At 43.4% G+C, this 17673-nt stretch overlaps 1 protein-coding gene across 3 annotated transcripts in view; it reads right to left on the bottom strand.

The window, feature by feature from the left end:
• Positions 1 to 17673, bottom strand: part of agap1 (ArfGAP with GTPase domain, ankyrin repeat and PH domain 1) — a 369404-nt gene that overhangs the window by 127065 nt on the left and 224666 nt on the right. For all 3 annotated transcript variants that reach the window (XR_013932707.1, XM_080422339.1, XM_080422338.1), the window contains exons 4-5: positions 3635 to 3720; positions 2424 to 2565 (exon numbers count right to left, since the gene is read on the bottom strand). Coding sequence is in view for 2 of the 3 variants with exons in the window: in XM_080422339.1 (XP_080278465.1) it covers positions 2424 to 2565; positions 3635 to 3720 (228 nt within the window). In the remaining variant the exon portion in view is untranslated. The remainder of the gene's footprint in view (positions 1 to 2423; positions 2566 to 3634; positions 3721 to 17673) is intronic.

Genomic DNA, 17673 nt, shown 5'->3' with positions numbered 1-17673 from the left:
ATTTTACACTTTGGCTATTCAAAAATAGCAGATCTACAAGCTCGTAGCGCTACGAGCTTGCAGATCTGCTATTTTTTTTAAATCTTGAACATGTGTGCAAATCTTTTAATATATATATTGTTTTAAAGCAAACATTTTTAACTGAAATCTTTGCTTCTGGGGGTCCCTGGAACAAAATATTTTGAGATGGGGGTCCGCGGCAAAATACATATAATTTGGGGGGTCCTTGACAATTATGAAAAAGCTTGAGAACCACTGATATAGAAACATAATTTGTTTAGAAAACTGTTGGGATTTTAGTGGACATTTGCAGAATCGGCTTAAGGTCTTAACACATTGATTGCCAAGATCAAGTATATGTTCTTTCAAAAAAAAAAAAAAAAAAAAATACACTTCCTTGTTAACTTAAAACTAAAAAAATCTGTATCTTGGCTCCTGAGTACTTTTTTTTTTCTCAATGAAAAATCTCTGGCAATAAACTGCAAAAAATCTGAAATAATTCTGGCAGTCAATGGTTAAGGGTGAGAAAATCGCCACCCAGGTCTTGACATCATGTAAGAAGTTGAGAAATGGCTGGAATGGATCATTGGAGTTGGTTTTGAAAGGTTGATGGAGTGTGTTGGGACCAGCATTATATACCGTAAGTCAATGGCTTACTGTATATAACCATGCAGTGAGGTTTAGCCAAACATGACTATTATCCACTTCTACGTAAAATGTTGATTTAATAATTATGGAAAAATGAAAATGCATGTGAATTCTAAAAACTAAAAATATACATACATCTATTTGTTTTAGTTCGATATATTGCCAAAGCTGTGAATAAACAATGACGTGTATTGATGACAGAGAGAGAGAGAGAGAACGAGAGAGAAAGAAAGAGAGAGTGAGAGAGCAAGACTGAGATCCACTGAGGTCTTTTAACATGTAATGACAAGAAGGAACCACCGGGTGTCAGTGTGAGCTCAGGCCAGAAGCCAGGCAGACAGTACAGAAGGTGTTGTGTTGTGTTGTCTTGCTACCATGTGTTTCTCTATGCATTGTGCCAACATGTCTCTACTAATGCGTCACTTAAAGGCAAACTGCTGGCTGAATATTTTATTGCACGTGGCAATTTAATTGATCCAGCGTATCAATAAAACAGCAGATGGCTTTGTGAGTATAATGCATTGACTGTGTATCCGCGTGAAAGACAATACCTGTAAAAGAAAATATCCAGCAGCGTATTTTCCAAAAACAATCATTATCTTGGACGGACTTCAATAAAACATAATAACAACAACTGACAATCTATTTGGGTTTCCAAAAAGTAACCACTTAAACCCTCTAGTCTTAGACAAACGGAATTGAGTAGCTTTTGTTCAGTTTACACCGAATCTCCTCACCAAAAATAGCCGATCTACAAGCTCAGTGAATGTTCCCCCCAGAATGTAGATAGTGGGGTTCAAGTGGTTAAACACATGTGTGTATTATGTTTATGTTTTATCATATCTTGAGGATGAGGATCTTAAATTTTTGATAATTACATCAAACCATGTACGCTACTTAGGGTGAAAGTAATCTCTCAATCTGTCAGCACCACCACATGTACAGTAATGTTTAAGGCAGTGTAATGCAATAAACACAGAAGCACCCGGGAGGAAGCTGACTAAGAAAGGGGAGGAGCCGAAATCCGAATGGGTTCCTAGATTGCGGTAAGAGAAGTGGTTCTCAAAGTATGGGTCAGTCTGCAACTAAGATTGTACAAATGGAACCGAATGGACCCATAAGGGTCCATTCGGTTCCATGTGTACACTCTCAGAGTTATGGGGGTACATGGTGTAGTGTAAGTGTAATCATAATGGCTCTTACTGATCCTACTGTAGACAAAGTGAAACACTGGAACACATGCCTGTATGTATTTGAATCTGTCTGTCTTACTGTATGTGTGCTTGTGTTGTGTTCCGCTGTCTGTTGTTTGTTCTTTTACTTTACTGTTGGTGTGTCTGTCCATCTGCTTGCGTCAGTGTGTGCATGTGTGTCTATTTGTGTGCATGTGTGTGTACTGTGTGTGCGTCCACGCGTGTCTATGTGTGTGCATGTGTGCGTACTGTATGTGCGTCCATGTGTGTCTGTGTGTGCACGTGTGTGTGTGTTTGACCTTGCGTGCCCACCAGTACCACCAGCAGGTTGGCATGCGTTATGCGTGTCTCTCTCTCTCTGTGTGTGTGTGTGTGTGTGTGTGTGTGTGTGTGTGTGTGTGTGTGTGTGTGTGTGTGTGTGTGTGTGTGTGTGTGTGTGTGTGTGTGTGTGTGTGTGTGTGTGTGTGCCTTTGCGTGCCCACCAGCACTAGCACCAGCAGCAGGTTGGCATGTGGGGTGTGTGTGTGTGTGTGTGTGTGTGTGTGTGTGTGTGTGTGTGTGTGTGTGTGTGCGCGCGCGTACCTTGCGTGCCCACCAGCACCAGGGGCAGGTCAGCAGTGTTGCGGTAGTTGGCCAGACGGCTGTAGTAGTGGTAGACCGTCTGGAAGCTGATCTCATCCTCTAGACTGAACACAAAGATCACTGCATCCACCCACAACGCAAACTGTAGGGGAGAGAGACACAGAGAGAGACATGGAGAGAGAGAGGGGGAGAGAGACACAGAGAGAGACATGGAGGGGGGGGGGGGGGGAGAGAGAGAGAGAGAGAGAGTGAGAGAGAGAGAGAGAGAGATCAGAATCAACTTTATTGTCACATCACAGGTTTACAGGTGTAAAACAGTAAAATTTGTTTTTTGTGCAAGACAGATAAAACAAAAACAACAATGTGTCTACATATTTACACATAGTATATCTATGCGGTGTGGTAAGTACCTGAGGTTAAGCATAAGGTGCGTGAGCATAGCAGCATATATATACATTATGGGGAGAGGATATGAGACAGAGAGAGAGAGAGATAGACAGAGAGCAAGAGAGAGAGAGAGAGAGAGAGAGAGAGAGAGAGAGAGAAAGTCAAGAGAATAAGAAAGAATGAGAAAGAGAATAGGAGAGAGACAATGAGAAAACTAGAATGAGACAGAGACAATAAAGAGAAGAGATAATGTAAGAATGAGAATATGAGAGACCAAAGATGAGGGAGTGAGCGAGAGAGACAGAGAGAGACAGAGACAGAGACAGAGACAGAGACAGAGAGAGAGAGAGAGAGAGAGTGCGAGAGAGAGAGAGTGAGAGAGAGAGAGAGAGAGAGAGAGAGAGAGAAGGGAAGACAGACGAAGATGGAGAGTGTCAACGGGCATAACTGTAGAAAGATGCCGTTTACAGAGGAGCAGATTGCAGGTACAGAGAACAGGAGTAAATAAAACGTGTCAATTATTCATCCTCGTGGTCACAGTTCAAGGGCTTCTGTCTAGACACAAACACCATTTGGTCGAATGCCCCCACCCCCCCTTCTGACCTACTTTATACATCTGTTTGGCTTCTGAAAGTCCACCGTATGTATTAGTTAATTAGTTAATTACACACCGTGAAGAAAACAAAAGACCAGGCATTAGACGGAGCAATCTGTTAGTATTCCTCTGATAATAATAATAATATCCGTTAATATAAATCATTAACATAACGTCTGCAGTTTTCTGTACTGTGTGTGAGAGGACTAGGGGGGCGCGCAGTACCAACCTGCGCCTCCGGGGGGCCCCCTTCGTCCCTGATGAGCAGGAGGTGGCTCTGGCCGTCGACCACGATCTCCTTCTTGAAGCGGCCGCCTGCGAGGAGGGAGCAGAGGACAAAACCATGAGAGGAGGAGGAGGAGGAGGAGAGGAGAGAGGGACGGACGGAGGGATGGAAGGATCGATGAATGGATAGAGAAGTAGTTGAAGGCTATAGAGTCGTATCTACGATCAGTGGAGAGCTGCGTTTTTAGTGCTGGAGCATGGATGTGATCTGGATGTTTCTACAGTATGTTATTGTCTCTAATGTATGTTATTGTCCTTGGGCAGGAGTCTAATGCGCTGGTTCTCAAAGTGGGGGTCCAGGGGCCCCCAAGGGTCTTTGAGGTAGTTCCTAGGGGCCCCCCCCCCCAAGCAAAATGAGCTTATATTTATATACTTATGTTTCAGCTGTTCGAAAATAGCCGATCAACAAGCTCTCAACGCGCCGCAACGCGACGCGTTGAGAGCTTGTAGATCGGCGATTTTCGAAAATCATTGACAAAATGTGAAAAAATCTTCTCCTATGGGGGTACCTGGCACTAAAGTATTTTCAGATGGGGGGGTCCGTGGACAAATACATGTCAATTTGGGGGGGGGGGGGGGTCCTTGACATGAAAATGTTTGAGAACCACTGGCCTAATTGTGGAATGAAATGAGCAAGAGCCAATGACCAATCAATGAGCGATCAATGACACATTGTATCGATTTAGGTGAATAATGATGACGGCTCCAATCGGGGGGGAGGCGAGAGGCTCTAGGATTTATTATGTTGGGAGAATCGGCTTAGAGACTGATCTAGAGTCAGGCGATTATCGGCCTGTTGGGAAAATGGGGAGGTAGAGACCGCATATGGACAATGCATGCACACACACACACACACACACACACACACACACACACACACACACACACACACACACACACACACACACACACACACACAAGGTTGGCCTTAAGGACCCCAGATGAATTTGAGGAATGCGGCTCCACAGGTAAGACACACGTGTAGATGCAAGTGTGTGTGTGTGTGTGCGCATACATTCCATCTACATGTGTAAGAGAAGCACCCGGTCATATACAGTAACTGTGTTTATATTGTATAAGAGCACTTCACCTGTGCTGAGTCATAACTGCTTTAATCTTCACAACACATTCCTTTGGACAATCAGTCACTTAACCCCTTAAACCGCAGCATCTGTATTGTGGGGAAAGCTTTCGCCGAAAATAGCAGATCGACAAGCCCACAACGCGTCGCAGTGCGACGCGTTGTGGGCTTGTCGATCTGCTATTTTCCGCGAAAGCTCTACCCCACTATAACAGAAAACACATTGTCGACCTATCCTATTATAATGAGCATTAGTGAGGACCAATTACATGAAGATAGTTTGAAAATGGGCGATGTCGTCCTTAAAAATAAACAGCAGCAGAATAGTCGCTCGGTGCCTCGTCACGCTGCTGGTAAAGTGCCTTGCCCACCGCCCGCGGAGGCTGGCTGGGGGTTCGAATCCACCGCACCTTTGTCGAGCGTCTATATATACGAACACAATTTGCCCGTGTTCGGGGGGAGGGAAGCCGAGAGCGGGGACGGTGATATTTGTCGCTGCACGTACTCACTACGGGCGTGGGGGGGGGGGGGGGGGGCACCTGTCAGCGGGGAGTGTTGGGCCGCTATAGGGGTTTCATGTGGTTAAAGGACGACTTCACCAATTTTCAAGCTATCTTCATATAACTGGTCCTCACCAATGCTCATTATAATATGGTACCAACTTTGTCTACTCTGTCTGTGTCTCAGAGGAGGGCTGCGGACAGTTCCGAAACCCGCCTACCAGTGACATCATCAATAGGGAATCCAAGCTAATAGAAACTGCAGTCTTCCTATTCCTGGAAAGCTAGCATGCTATAATGGAAGTCATTGTTCTCACGATAATAAAAAGCCAAAGAATTAGCGAGGACCAATTATACGAAAATAGGTTGAAAATGGGTGAAGTCGTCCTTTAAATAGCAAGCCTGTTCAGCCTGCTGCTGGCTTTAATAGCCAAACAGGAAGTGTTTTGAACTCATCATCATCACCATCATCCAGAAACAGTGTTTTCCACTGTAGTGATGGAGGAACAAGACATGGCTGGGGCTGAGCCGAGCTCAACCCAGCCAGGCTGTTCTCCAAATGACCTCAGTTTGGGGACACGGCACCCAGGAGACCCACGCGCAGTGCCACGCATTTACATAATCGTTGCTGTCGGCCGGAAACCTTGAACTGTATGTCCCAAAACTGTTCCTTTTTTAATTATCATAAAAATAAAAATAAACATTTTAAAAAATAGTGAAAAGAGCAGATCTACAAGCCCACAACGGGTCACGATGTGACGCGTTGTGAGCTATTAGATCTGCTATTTTCACTATTTTGTGTGACACTGTTGTATGAACAAATGAATGAATCAATGGTTTATTTTCGGTCGAAACCTACAAGAAGAAAATCATTATTATAAATGTACATATCCAACCAACTCACACACAAAATCCTAATTCAATGACCCTATGCATGTATGCATGATGAACTAAGGCTATTTATTTAAGGAACGACGTAAAAAAATGGCGAAACATGGAGTTACGAGGTTTCTGACCGACAGCGACGATATACATGTTCACATAAACAATCAGACGCACGCGCGCATACAGACAGACCCGCATACAGACAGACCCGCATACAGACAGAGACATACGCAACGCACCAAAAATAGAGACAAGTACACACACGGAATCAGACAAAACGCACGCACACAGACATGTGCACGGATAAAACATGCACGCAAATACACTCAACGCACACATACAGACGTGTGTACACACAGGCACGCGATCCCGCAAACGCACGCATACAGACACACGTGCACGCTAGAATTAACAATTTAGGCATTTAGCAGACGCTCTTAGTCCAGAATGACTTCCAGTAACCAAGGTAAGCACAATGTAATACATCAAATGCATAGAAATAGTAATCTAGGATCATAGATACACCAACAACCTATAATCGGTCTAAACAGTATAGTATAAAAACATCTATAATCTATACTATACACTACACTATAGGATGCCAGGTCTAGAAATTAACCTGGCATCTGTCTACATAACGTTAAGACTTTGAAGCGCGCACGACACCACACAAACTGCACACATTCATGTGCACGTACACACACATACACAAACAAACACGTAGACACACGCGCACAGGCCATGTGGATTGTCTATCAGCGTTCAACTAGCAGAGAGGAAAACGGTGATGTCCTGAATGGATTTCTCAGCGCTCCGAGGAAGGTCGTGGGTTTAGAGCACATTTTGATGACAAATCAAACCTCGGCGCCGCTCTGGAAAAGTTACGTTGTCCACTTACTTTTCTATAAAACTTGACTTTTTTGATTTAGTGGCGGTGGCAGTTTTTGTTTATTTTTATCTCAAAACCCTCTTCTACCACACGGTAAAAAAAAAATCATCCAACATGTCTCCCTCTCTCTCTTGAGAAACATACTGTACACAACACGGCAGCACAAGGTTGAGGGTTCAACGCCTTTTTCGCTCAAGGGCAACGGTTTTGACAGGACCACAAATAGAGCCGTGTCGACGGTCGCGTAAATTATCGCAGCGAAAACCCAAAACCTGTGATTATGAAAAAAGCACAGGACGGTCCCGTTCGCGACTGCAACCGCGATGGCATTCCTGACACGGAGGGGAACACATGTGGAATGTGTCCAGTGGAATTCAGTGGTGGAAAAAGTACAAAAATGTTGTACTTTTAAAATGTAGAATGTAGATATACTCCATTACAAGTAAAAGTCCGGAATTCAAAATTTACTTGAGTAAAAGTACAAAAGCATTGGCATCAAAATACTGTATACCATACTTAAAGTACCGAAAGTAAAAGTACTCATTATGCAGAATGTCCCATTTCACAAGTTTTCAAATGTATAAAATCTTTAAAAAATCTTTTGAAAATAGCAGATCTACAAGCTCACAATGCGTTGTGGTGCGACGCATTGTGAGCCTGTAGATCGGCTATTTTCAAATGGCCGAAATGAATATAGGGCTGAAGTGGTTAATGTATGTTTGTAATAATAATCTAAATCTAAAAAGTAACTAGTAACTAAAGTTTTCAAATAATTGTAGTGGAGTAAAAGTACAACATTCGCCTCTGAGATGTAGTGGAGTAAAAGTAAAAGTACGGAAAATTGGAAATACTCGAGTAAAGTAAAAATACCTCAAAAATTTTACTTCCGTACAGTACTTGAGTAAAAGTACTTAGTTACTTTACACCACTGGTGGAAACATGGCCGGGGTGCGTTTGAGTTCTGGTCACGTGGGCTTTCCTTCCAACACAGGAGTTTCAGAGCCGTCTTGTCCAAAAAGCTCTGGACTTTTAGGCCCCCCGAAAGCCTGAGTTATAGACCGTGACATATCGTGTCGTGCAGCGGATGCACAAGCCCACAACGTGTCGCACTATGACATGGTGTGAGCTTGCAGATCTGCTGTTGTTGGTGCGTGACACCGTCGCGAGACTAGGTACAACTCGGGCGTGCGTGCGTGCGTGTGTGTGTGTGTGTGTGTGTGTGTGTGTGAAAGGCTGAGCCAGCGGTCCGCTCATATTTGTGGCCGCGGCGGTGAGGTCAGGGCACGACGCTCCCCATAATGACACGCTGTCTGTTTATGTGTGCACGTGCACGCCTCAGCGGGGACAAGACGAGGCAGGCAGGCACGCACGCACACACGCAGTCCATCATATGCGTGCACGCCTCAGCGGGGACAAGAGGAGGCACGCACGCACGCACACACACAGTCCATCATATGCGTTTCCCCTTTTATTTTTAGTCGTTTCTCCAGGTTCCCAGCCATGAGACTGTGGAAGGAAGCATATGTGTGTGCGTGTGTGTGTGTGTGTGTTTGAGCATGGTTCACACACGCAGACACACGTGCACACACGCCCGTAAGTAAATGACCATTTAGCCCACACTTCACATCACAGCCACTGACACCATGGCACTCAAGTGGACACGCGCACACACACACACACACACACACACACACACACACACACACACACACACACACACACACAGGGCCGGCGCGCCCATCAGGCAGAGTAGGCAGTTGCCTAGGGCGCCACTAGGGGGGGGGGGGGGCGCCAAAAAGGCTCTAGGTGGCGCTGTGGCAGAAAACGGTGGCGCGGCGCTGTCAGACATAGGATAGGCTCCTGTCCTCTGAATTACTTTCTGTTTAAAAGAGACTGAGGTGCTCTTATATTTAAGAAGTGAAGGTGTCTATAAGCAAACTGCATGAGCACAGACCACTGAGTTTATAGAGCATAACAATCCTCAATATTTACATATTTAGATGTACATATCCAACTCCTGTTGTGCACTGTCAGAGTAACAATAACGCTGAGAATTATACTGCGTACGACTGAAGGCTATGCTATGTCTTGGGGACAACCTGCCAATAAGTCAGAGGTTCTCAAACATTGTCATGTCAAGTAAACCCAAAATGAATACACATTAGGTTTATTATGTGTTGATAGATTAGCTTTAGCACAGCATTCTGTCTATTAGCACAAAATCTTTTCAGATGGGGGTCCGCAGCCAAATACACATCTATTCGGGGGTCCTGTATAGTATGGTAGTATTGTGTAGTTAAGTGATGCTACTATGTGGTATTCTCTTGCTGCAGCAAAGCAGATGGCTCAATGCAGATCTCTGTCAGGCTGTATATCACACAGTCAGCACTGCGCGTGTGCGTGTGTGTGTGTGTGTGTGCGTGTGTGTGTGTGTGTGTGTGTGTGCGAGCGTGTAAAAGTGTGAGAGAGTGTGAGAGAGAGAGTTTAACTAAGTATTCAAGTATGTGTTGGTGTGTGTACCTGTGTGAACCATGCTCAAAATCTCTCATGCACACACGCATGTACACACGCACGCACGCACACACACAGGATGGGAACATGACACAAAGTTGTGCATCGCTACACATTAAAATACAGAGTGAACATTTTGATCAAACACAGGCAGCAGCAACTTGACCTCAGGTCTCAGGTTCAACTTTTACGTACCTTACTGCTACTATTCTCTCCATTGATTGGAAGCATAAATGTATTAAATACGTTCATTCATTTCTTTGTTATTTGTCATATTATGTGCCTTGTAGGGCTGTCACGATTGTGACATTTTACTCGACGATTAATTGTCGCTCAAATTACTGCGATTAACGGTTGACACGCCTTTCTGACGTTGAACATTGGATCATTATGAAAAATAATTACATTTCTTTCAAAAGGTGCACAGGGCAGATATGACAAATAACTTAAATGATTTAACGACATCTTGAACATGAATTGTGGAAATAGTAGATCTTCAATCTCAAAACACGTCACATGGCGACGCGTTTTGAGCTTGTTTTACACTATTTACCCTTTTTGAAAATGTTTGTGTAATATAGTGTCTTTATAAGAACAGCTGATGATTAGGAACATTATTTGCACCTGTGTGATTACCGATATCCCCTGCACCTGTTAAAAGCCTTTGAAGTGTTTGAAAGCTCACCCAAGTGTGGTTATTGAGAATTGAGAAAGACAGTTTGTATGTCTCGTTTAGAACCTGAGACCTCAACAAGATGCTACTGACTGACCTGACCCAGGGTCAGCCCCCCCCCCCCCCCCCCCCCCTTAACGGAGAGACGGGAGGAATGGACGGCTAGATGGATGGATGGATGGATGAGCGATAAATGACAGGAGGAAGATAGATGGATAGAGAGAGAGAGAGGGAATAAGAGGGGGATAGTTACCTGCATCCACGTCAGCTAGTTTATACAAGAGCAGCCAAGAAAAGAGAGAGAATAAAAGCAAATCAAAGGCCCAGTTATGCATGCACAGTCAAATACAAGCACCATGTCAGAGAGAGAGAGAGAGAGAGAGAGAGAGAGAGAGAGAGAGGTTGCAAAGGGGTTTATGGGGGCGCGAGAGATGAAAAGAGCAAACAGAAGGAGAGGAAGAGAGGAAGGCAAACAAGAGAAGGAGCAGAGAAGAAGAGGAGAGTGCAATAGTTTATCAGTAGAGCAACAGATAAGAAAGAAACGAGTGAATGAGAGAAAAAGAGAGAGTGGGAGGAAAGAGTGTGGGAAAGACAGAAGTAGAAAGAAACAGAGATAGAGAGTTAAGAGCACAGAAATAATTAGGGAGGGAGAGAGAGAGACACACAGACAGACCGACAGACAGACTGGAAGAGTGGGCAGCTAAACATGTTAAATTGGCTATTTATTTCCAAAATGTGAAAAGACCTAATATTTCTACAAACTGCTACAAAACCTGTGGCTATCCAGTCATTGTGGAGCATGAACAACATGTTGAAGGCAGGTCTGATAATTATGTACTTTACATTACTTCCACATTTTGGGGAAAAACAATAGCCACTCTTCCTGAGAGAGACAGAGAGACAGAGACAGAGAGAGAGAGAGAGAGAGAGAGAGAGAGAGAGAGAGAGAGAGACAAAGTATCAGACAGTAGTTAAACACAGAGAGGATTAAAGCAGACTGTCTGTCTGCTTTAATCTGGGCTCCCCAGCAGACCAGTGCAAGTTTGTTATCAGCACACAGAAAATCACTTCACAACCATGGCAACCAGTAGACGGAGAGATCATGGCTGGGACCACTGTAGCACCACTTCATCTATAGTTCACTGATTCTAAACCTTCTTTTATTTTTTTGACAGACCCCCATTTGATACCATTGTTTAAATCTCTGAGACCCCAATCTACAGGTAAAGGTAGCTCTCCACCAAAACAGACTGCTACAGATTACTGGCAGTCGAATGAAGTCGGGAGATCAGTGAGCTGAAAGGTGTGATAGAAGGTTGCTGAATGCACCTGAGAGCCGACACAGGCAGACGCCTACTATGGTGCTTGATGCTAAAAATAACCGATGTCTTGATGTGAGCCGTGTTGATTTTGACAGCAAATATTTATTTGTTTTAGTCTTTTGAATAGAAGTTTTAGTCATGTTTTAGTTTTTGTCTAGTTTTAGTCGACTAAATATCATAAGATTATAGTCGACTAGATCTACAGTTGATTTAGTCGACAAAAAAATATTTTGGCGGGCCTTGATTTTACACTTGGTTCCATGCTGAAAATAGCCGATCTACCAGCTCACAACGCGTCGCGCTGCGACGCGTTGTGAGCTGGTAGATCTGCTATTTTCAGAGCACAATGCCCAAGCGCAACCAAACATAAAATGACTTATTTTAGTTCTACTGGATCTCTTCGCCATTAGTCCCTCACTAACATTTCAGTCTTTTCATTTCGTTTTCGTCGTGAAAAAAGGTAGTCGACGAACATTTTACGCCATTGTTTTAGTTGACGAAATCAACACTGGATGTGAGGGTCCATTTGGTTCCATTTGTACACTCTCAGAGTTACAAACCCCTTAACCCTTTAAGACCTGAGGCGATTCTTTAAAAAAATCTAAATCCTAACAGTTTTTTGAAAAAAATAAAAAAATATTTTTTTCACGATTTTTCAAAAATAGCAGATCTACAAGCTCGTAGCGCGGCACTCGGTGCCGCGCTATGAGCTTGCAGATCTGCTATTTTTGAATAGCCCAAAGAAATCTAAAGTGACACAGATGCGTTCCAGGTATTAATGGGTTAAGGGTCCATTTGTACCCCTTTGCACCGGGCCTGACATTGAGAAACAGTGATTTTAGTATGGTAGCCTACTAACACAGTATAAGCTGGCTGAGCGATTGCTTTTCTTATTTGACAATAATGCTTGGCTTGGCGTTTTACACTCAGTCATCAATAAGACTTTTAAAAAGCTCTTCTCCTAAGAGCTTAAAGGTGGAGAATCCGAACATGTCGCAGAGCAAAGCTAGCATTACTTTTCGACGAGTTGATGCTAACGATCGAAGTGCAATTAACAATATTATAGACTGAGGAGGGAACAGAGTTGAATCCTCAGTGTCTATCGATCCATGTGTAAGTCTTGAGTTAAATTAGAAGGTGCTGTAAACCAGTGGTTCTCAAACTTTTTCGCGTCAAGGACCCCCAACATGATATGTATTTGGCCGCGGACCCCCCATCTCAAATATTTTTTTTCCCAGGGACCCCCAGAAGCAAAGATTTGAGTTACAAATGTTCGGTTTAAAAATATATAAAAATATTCAAAGGTTTTGCACACATTTTCACGATTTTTCAAAAATAGCAGATCTACAAGCTCATAGCGCGGCACTCGGTGCGGCGCTATGAGCTTGTATATCTGCTATTTTTGAATAGCCAATGTATAAACGGTTAAAGTCGTTAAAATTATTATGATGCTATAATAACACATTTTGCTGGGGACCCCCTGGAACCCCCCCCAAGGACCCCTGGGGGTCCCCGGACCCAATGCTGAGAATTTTGGCACAGCTGTAATGTGGCGCCTGCCTTCATCCGTCTCTTTAGGGGGGAAAAGTACCTTCCCCAATGAAAATAGAGGCCACATGGATAATCACTGCCGTGAGTTGACAGAGGTAAACAAACAATAACTCTGGACCTGACAAAATTATGTAAATGATTCTTAAATGCCAAGTTAACACAGTTAGGATTTCACTGTGTAAGCGAGACAGTAGTGGAGACAAGGTCCCACTTCTGGTAGGGTTGACTGACTCCTAAAACAGTGTTTCCCAAACATTGAATCTTAGTTAGGTTAGGTTAGTTAGGTTTAGAGGAGAGTATTGTTATGGGTCATGATCTTTATTTTTAGTTTAGTTTCCGGAGAATCCGGAGAGATTTACCCGCTCACTGCCACTTGCACGTTCAAGAGAAGTTTTTATTGATGCGTTTCAGTCGTGTAGACCTTCCTCAGGTTTTACACTATGTTTTGATTAGTATTTTAAAATATTTAATTTTTTTGTATTATATACAGTACATCTACAGTATTAATTTTTCAGAATGCTAAAAAAAAGTCAAAATGTTTCTAAATAATTTAATGTATTTCTGTACGTTTGGGTCCTGAAAAGTTTGGGAACCCCTGATTATTATTATTTTTTTTTAAACAGGGTCACACATGGTGGTCCAGAGGTCAACCTGCATGCATATCACATGAGCGGGGCCACACCGCTGGTGCTGCTCCTGCAGGGCCAATCTCTTTAAGTCTAGGTTAAGCTCTAGGTAAACACAGTGCGCTCCACACAGACCGCTGGAGCAGCGGGGCTGTGATGTGGAACGTCAATGAAACCATTCATTCATAAAGCAACCAGGGCTGCGTCGGCCAGCCACAAGCAGCAGAGCTGGGTAATTACCATTACTTGTTTTAGCTCAATTCTCTTTTAGTTGCTTCCATGTGTGTGTGTGTGTGTGTGTGTGTGTGTGTGTGCTGCGCTGCTCTGCTGTGACATACCGCATCATTTCTGGGGCAATGGGGCAATGTCGGTTGATGTTGAGAAAGCGCTCCCGGCTAATGCCCAGTTTATGCCCCGTCATACCGCTAAGTTGGCGTGGCGGAGCGAAAATAGCTGATCTATAAGCTCAAAAATAGCTGCTCTATGAGCTCACAACGCGTTGCGGATGCGACGCGTTGTGAGCTGAGCTTATAGATCAGCCATTTTTGGTCCGCCACGCTGTCATACAATTCAAAGTATAAATTGGGCTTAACAGGCAACAAAGGGTTGTCCCGTTCAAGTTGCCGTTAAGATATTGGACGTTACGAACAGACACGTGGTGAGGGAGTCTGTGACAAATATGCAGGGCAACACATGGAAATCGATAAACTTTAAGCTGGAGATTTATCATTTATTTTTTCCACATGGTCTAACATTGACCAAAATGTGACTTTAGGTTTCTTGCTGTACAGCCCCAAAACTTAAAAGTTTAAAGCTTCCAACATATTATTATGTTACATTTTGATCAATGTACTTTTTGTATTGCGCAAATTATCTTAACTCAAATAATTAAAAGTTGCCAAAGTTGACATGATTACTCTTTATGTATGGCTGTCTTAAACAGTCTGAGATTGCCTTAATGTTATCATCCTTATCTCACCATGATATAGAACTACTATCACAGAGTGACAAACATAACTTTTTAAAAGCGTTTTTTTACACTGTGATTACCTTGGCAAACTCACTGTTTGCTTTTAGCATTCTGCTGTGGCGCGGTCAATCCCTTGTGTCACCCAGTGAGGTCGTTCTAAATTGCTTGGTCATTGCTTTAGTTTTTTTAGGAAAGACAAATAGCAGTGTGAACTTTTTTTTTTTTTAAACCAAGTTGAGCTTGAAAAACATTGCTGAAAATCACTGCATTCGAGGGGCCTGTTTCACACAGACGGGACTGATCTGCGATCAGTTGTAAGCAGTGTTTGCCAAGTATGCTTATTATAAGCGACTTTAGGCTTGTTTTTCTGTAAATAATTGACAGTTGCGGGTTGCGTTTTTTTGGGGGGCTTGTTTCTAAAGTGTAGTTGCTTTTTTGAGCTTGCTGTCTATTGTCGTTTAAATCAGTTGTTCTCATACATTTTCATGTCAAGGACCCCCAAATGAATATGTATTAGTCTGCCGGCCCCATCTGAAAATATCTTATGACAGGGACCCCATACACGATTTGTGTTATATTTCCCTTCTTTTTTTTTAATTGGCGATCTACAAGCTCACAACGTGCAGCATTGCGCCGCACTGTGAGCTTGTAAATGTATACAGGGCTAAAGTGGTAAAACAGATTTTTATGCTATATTAACTAATTTTTTCTGGGGATGTGATCATGCGACCTAGTCACTTCTTTTGGGCTTCTCTCCGTAGACCCGTCTGCTTGCGACTCTGGTTGTAAACGTTCACACAGACAGGAGCTGATCTGGGGTCTGCCTCCTCCAGCCTCCAGGCTCCAGTGTGCCGTCTAAGAATAGTTGTGGTCGGCGGTTTTGTGGCGTCGTGGTCGCCCGGTCACCAAACTGCGCTCCGTTAGTGATCAATCACCATGGGAATTTAAAGGCAAGAGGGGATTTATTTTTAGACAATGTTGAGGGGCTTTGAAAACATTGTCAGCCTAACTTCTAACTTCCCCCACGTTTATCTAGTTTTTAGTTTTTTTTCCTTCTCTCTCTCTCCTATCCCTCCCTTCCTCCATGCAGTGATGGAAGAAGTACCCGCATTGTTTACTTAAGTAAAAGTATCAATACTGCAATGCAGAAATACTCTGTTACAAGTAAACTTCCAGTGTTCAAAATGTATATGAGTCAAAAGAGTACAAAAAAATCTAAATATACGTAAAGTACCAAAAGTAAAAGTACTCATTGTGCAGAATGTCCCATTGCACAAGTTCAAAATGTATAAAGATCTTTTGAAAATAGACGATCTACAAACACACAATGCGTCGCGATGTGAGCTTGTAGATCTGCTATTTTCAAATGGCCGAAATATATGAGCTGAAGTGGATAATGTATGTTTTGTGATAATAATCTAAATCGGCAAAGTAACTAAAGCTGTCAAATAATTGTAGCGGAGTAAAACGTACAATATTTGCCTCTGAGATGTAGTGAGGAGTAGAAGTAAAAGTATTGAAAAATGGAAACACCAGAAAATTGTACATAAGGACAGTACAGTACTTGAGTACATGAGTACAGTACTTGAGCCTCCATGTCTCCCCTCCCCCGCGCCGTCTTCTCTCGACGGGTTTTATTATGCAACAGTTTTTCAAAGTGCCGGACCCATAATTTCTGCTATGCGAGGCGGGCCGCGCTGCTTCCTAGATGGGTGGCAGTGCCAAGTATCCACATCAAAGCTAGTTTCGGGAGCTGCCAAGTTGTTGTTTTTGCTTTCTTTCTTTCAGATGCCGACGATGATGTTTTTGTTGATTTTGGACGGACCGGACCGGGCGAGGCGGGGTTGTAATTGAGGCCCCACAACGGCTGAGTGGACATCAGCTATGGGGTCATTCCCCCTCTCACAGTGACTAGGGTTTGAGGAACCGGAATCGGTTTCCATCAGATTTGGAACCATTACCGCTAACCCAACCCGATCTCACACAACTTGGTATACATTGCACAGACGTCATTCCGTGCATATAGACACCTATAAAAATCCCCAAAAATCTGTGCATAGCCGCCTCGCATCTCCTCCATTGACTAAATCATTTCGGAGGCGCGCAGTCTCAAGCGAACTGGAGCCACGTGAGGGACCGCCGAGTGAGCTAAAGCGAAGGAGTTGCCGTCTCGAACGTTGCGACGTTCGCGCTATGAGCTATGAGATCTGCTATTTTTGAAAGATCGTGAAAATGTGTGCAAATCTTTGAATTTAAAGCGAACATTTGTAACTCAAATCTTTGCTGCTGGGGGTCACTGGAACAACATATTTTGATATGGGGGTCCGCGGCCAAATACATATTCATTTTGGGGTCCTTTTTATAATACGTTTCAGAAAGAAAAAAAAACGGAGATGATTTTAAACAAATATTTAGGAAAAGTCATGAAAGGGGAACTTTCTCAGAGCTTCATGAGAGAAGATAATCCACTTTAAATTCTCAAAATCGGTCATATTGATGGCTTAGTCATGCAAGTGTTAAAGATCTGGTTACAGATCCGTAAGTGTCCATTTGGGACCCCCTATAGGAATCATTACTGGGAACCGTTAAGGAATCGGACAGTTAAGAGGGAAACGTTAAGGAGCCAGAGTCGTTAAATTCCTAACGGATCCCAACCGCGGTGACAGGGGATGTCCCAGAGCTATGTGGCTATGGAGGGGCATTCTGAGGTCAAAGACGGCTTAAGAGCACTTAAGCCTAAAGGTAGCCCTGCAGTGGAGTCCACCAGAACGCTTCGGTTAGGGAGGGCTCCCCTAAAGAAAGTCTGACAGGCAAACGACAATTTGGGTACTTTCTCCACCACTGCTGAAAGCCACCTAAATAGTGTCACAGTAATTTTAACCGCTTTAACCATATTTTATACTTTGGCTATTGAAAAATAGCATAGAGATATACATGGAAAATAATGTCGCAGTAGTGACAACTGCCCTGTTGTC

This window comes from Gymnoscopelus braueri, assembly GCF_963280865.1.
Source record: "Gymnoscopelus braueri genome assembly, chromosome: 24".
Taxonomy (NCBI): Eukaryota; Metazoa; Chordata; class Actinopteri; order Myctophiformes; family Myctophidae; genus Gymnoscopelus; species Gymnoscopelus braueri.
The sequence above is the reverse complement of the archived record's forward strand: the minus strand, read 5'-3'. Positions and strand labels throughout refer to the sequence as shown.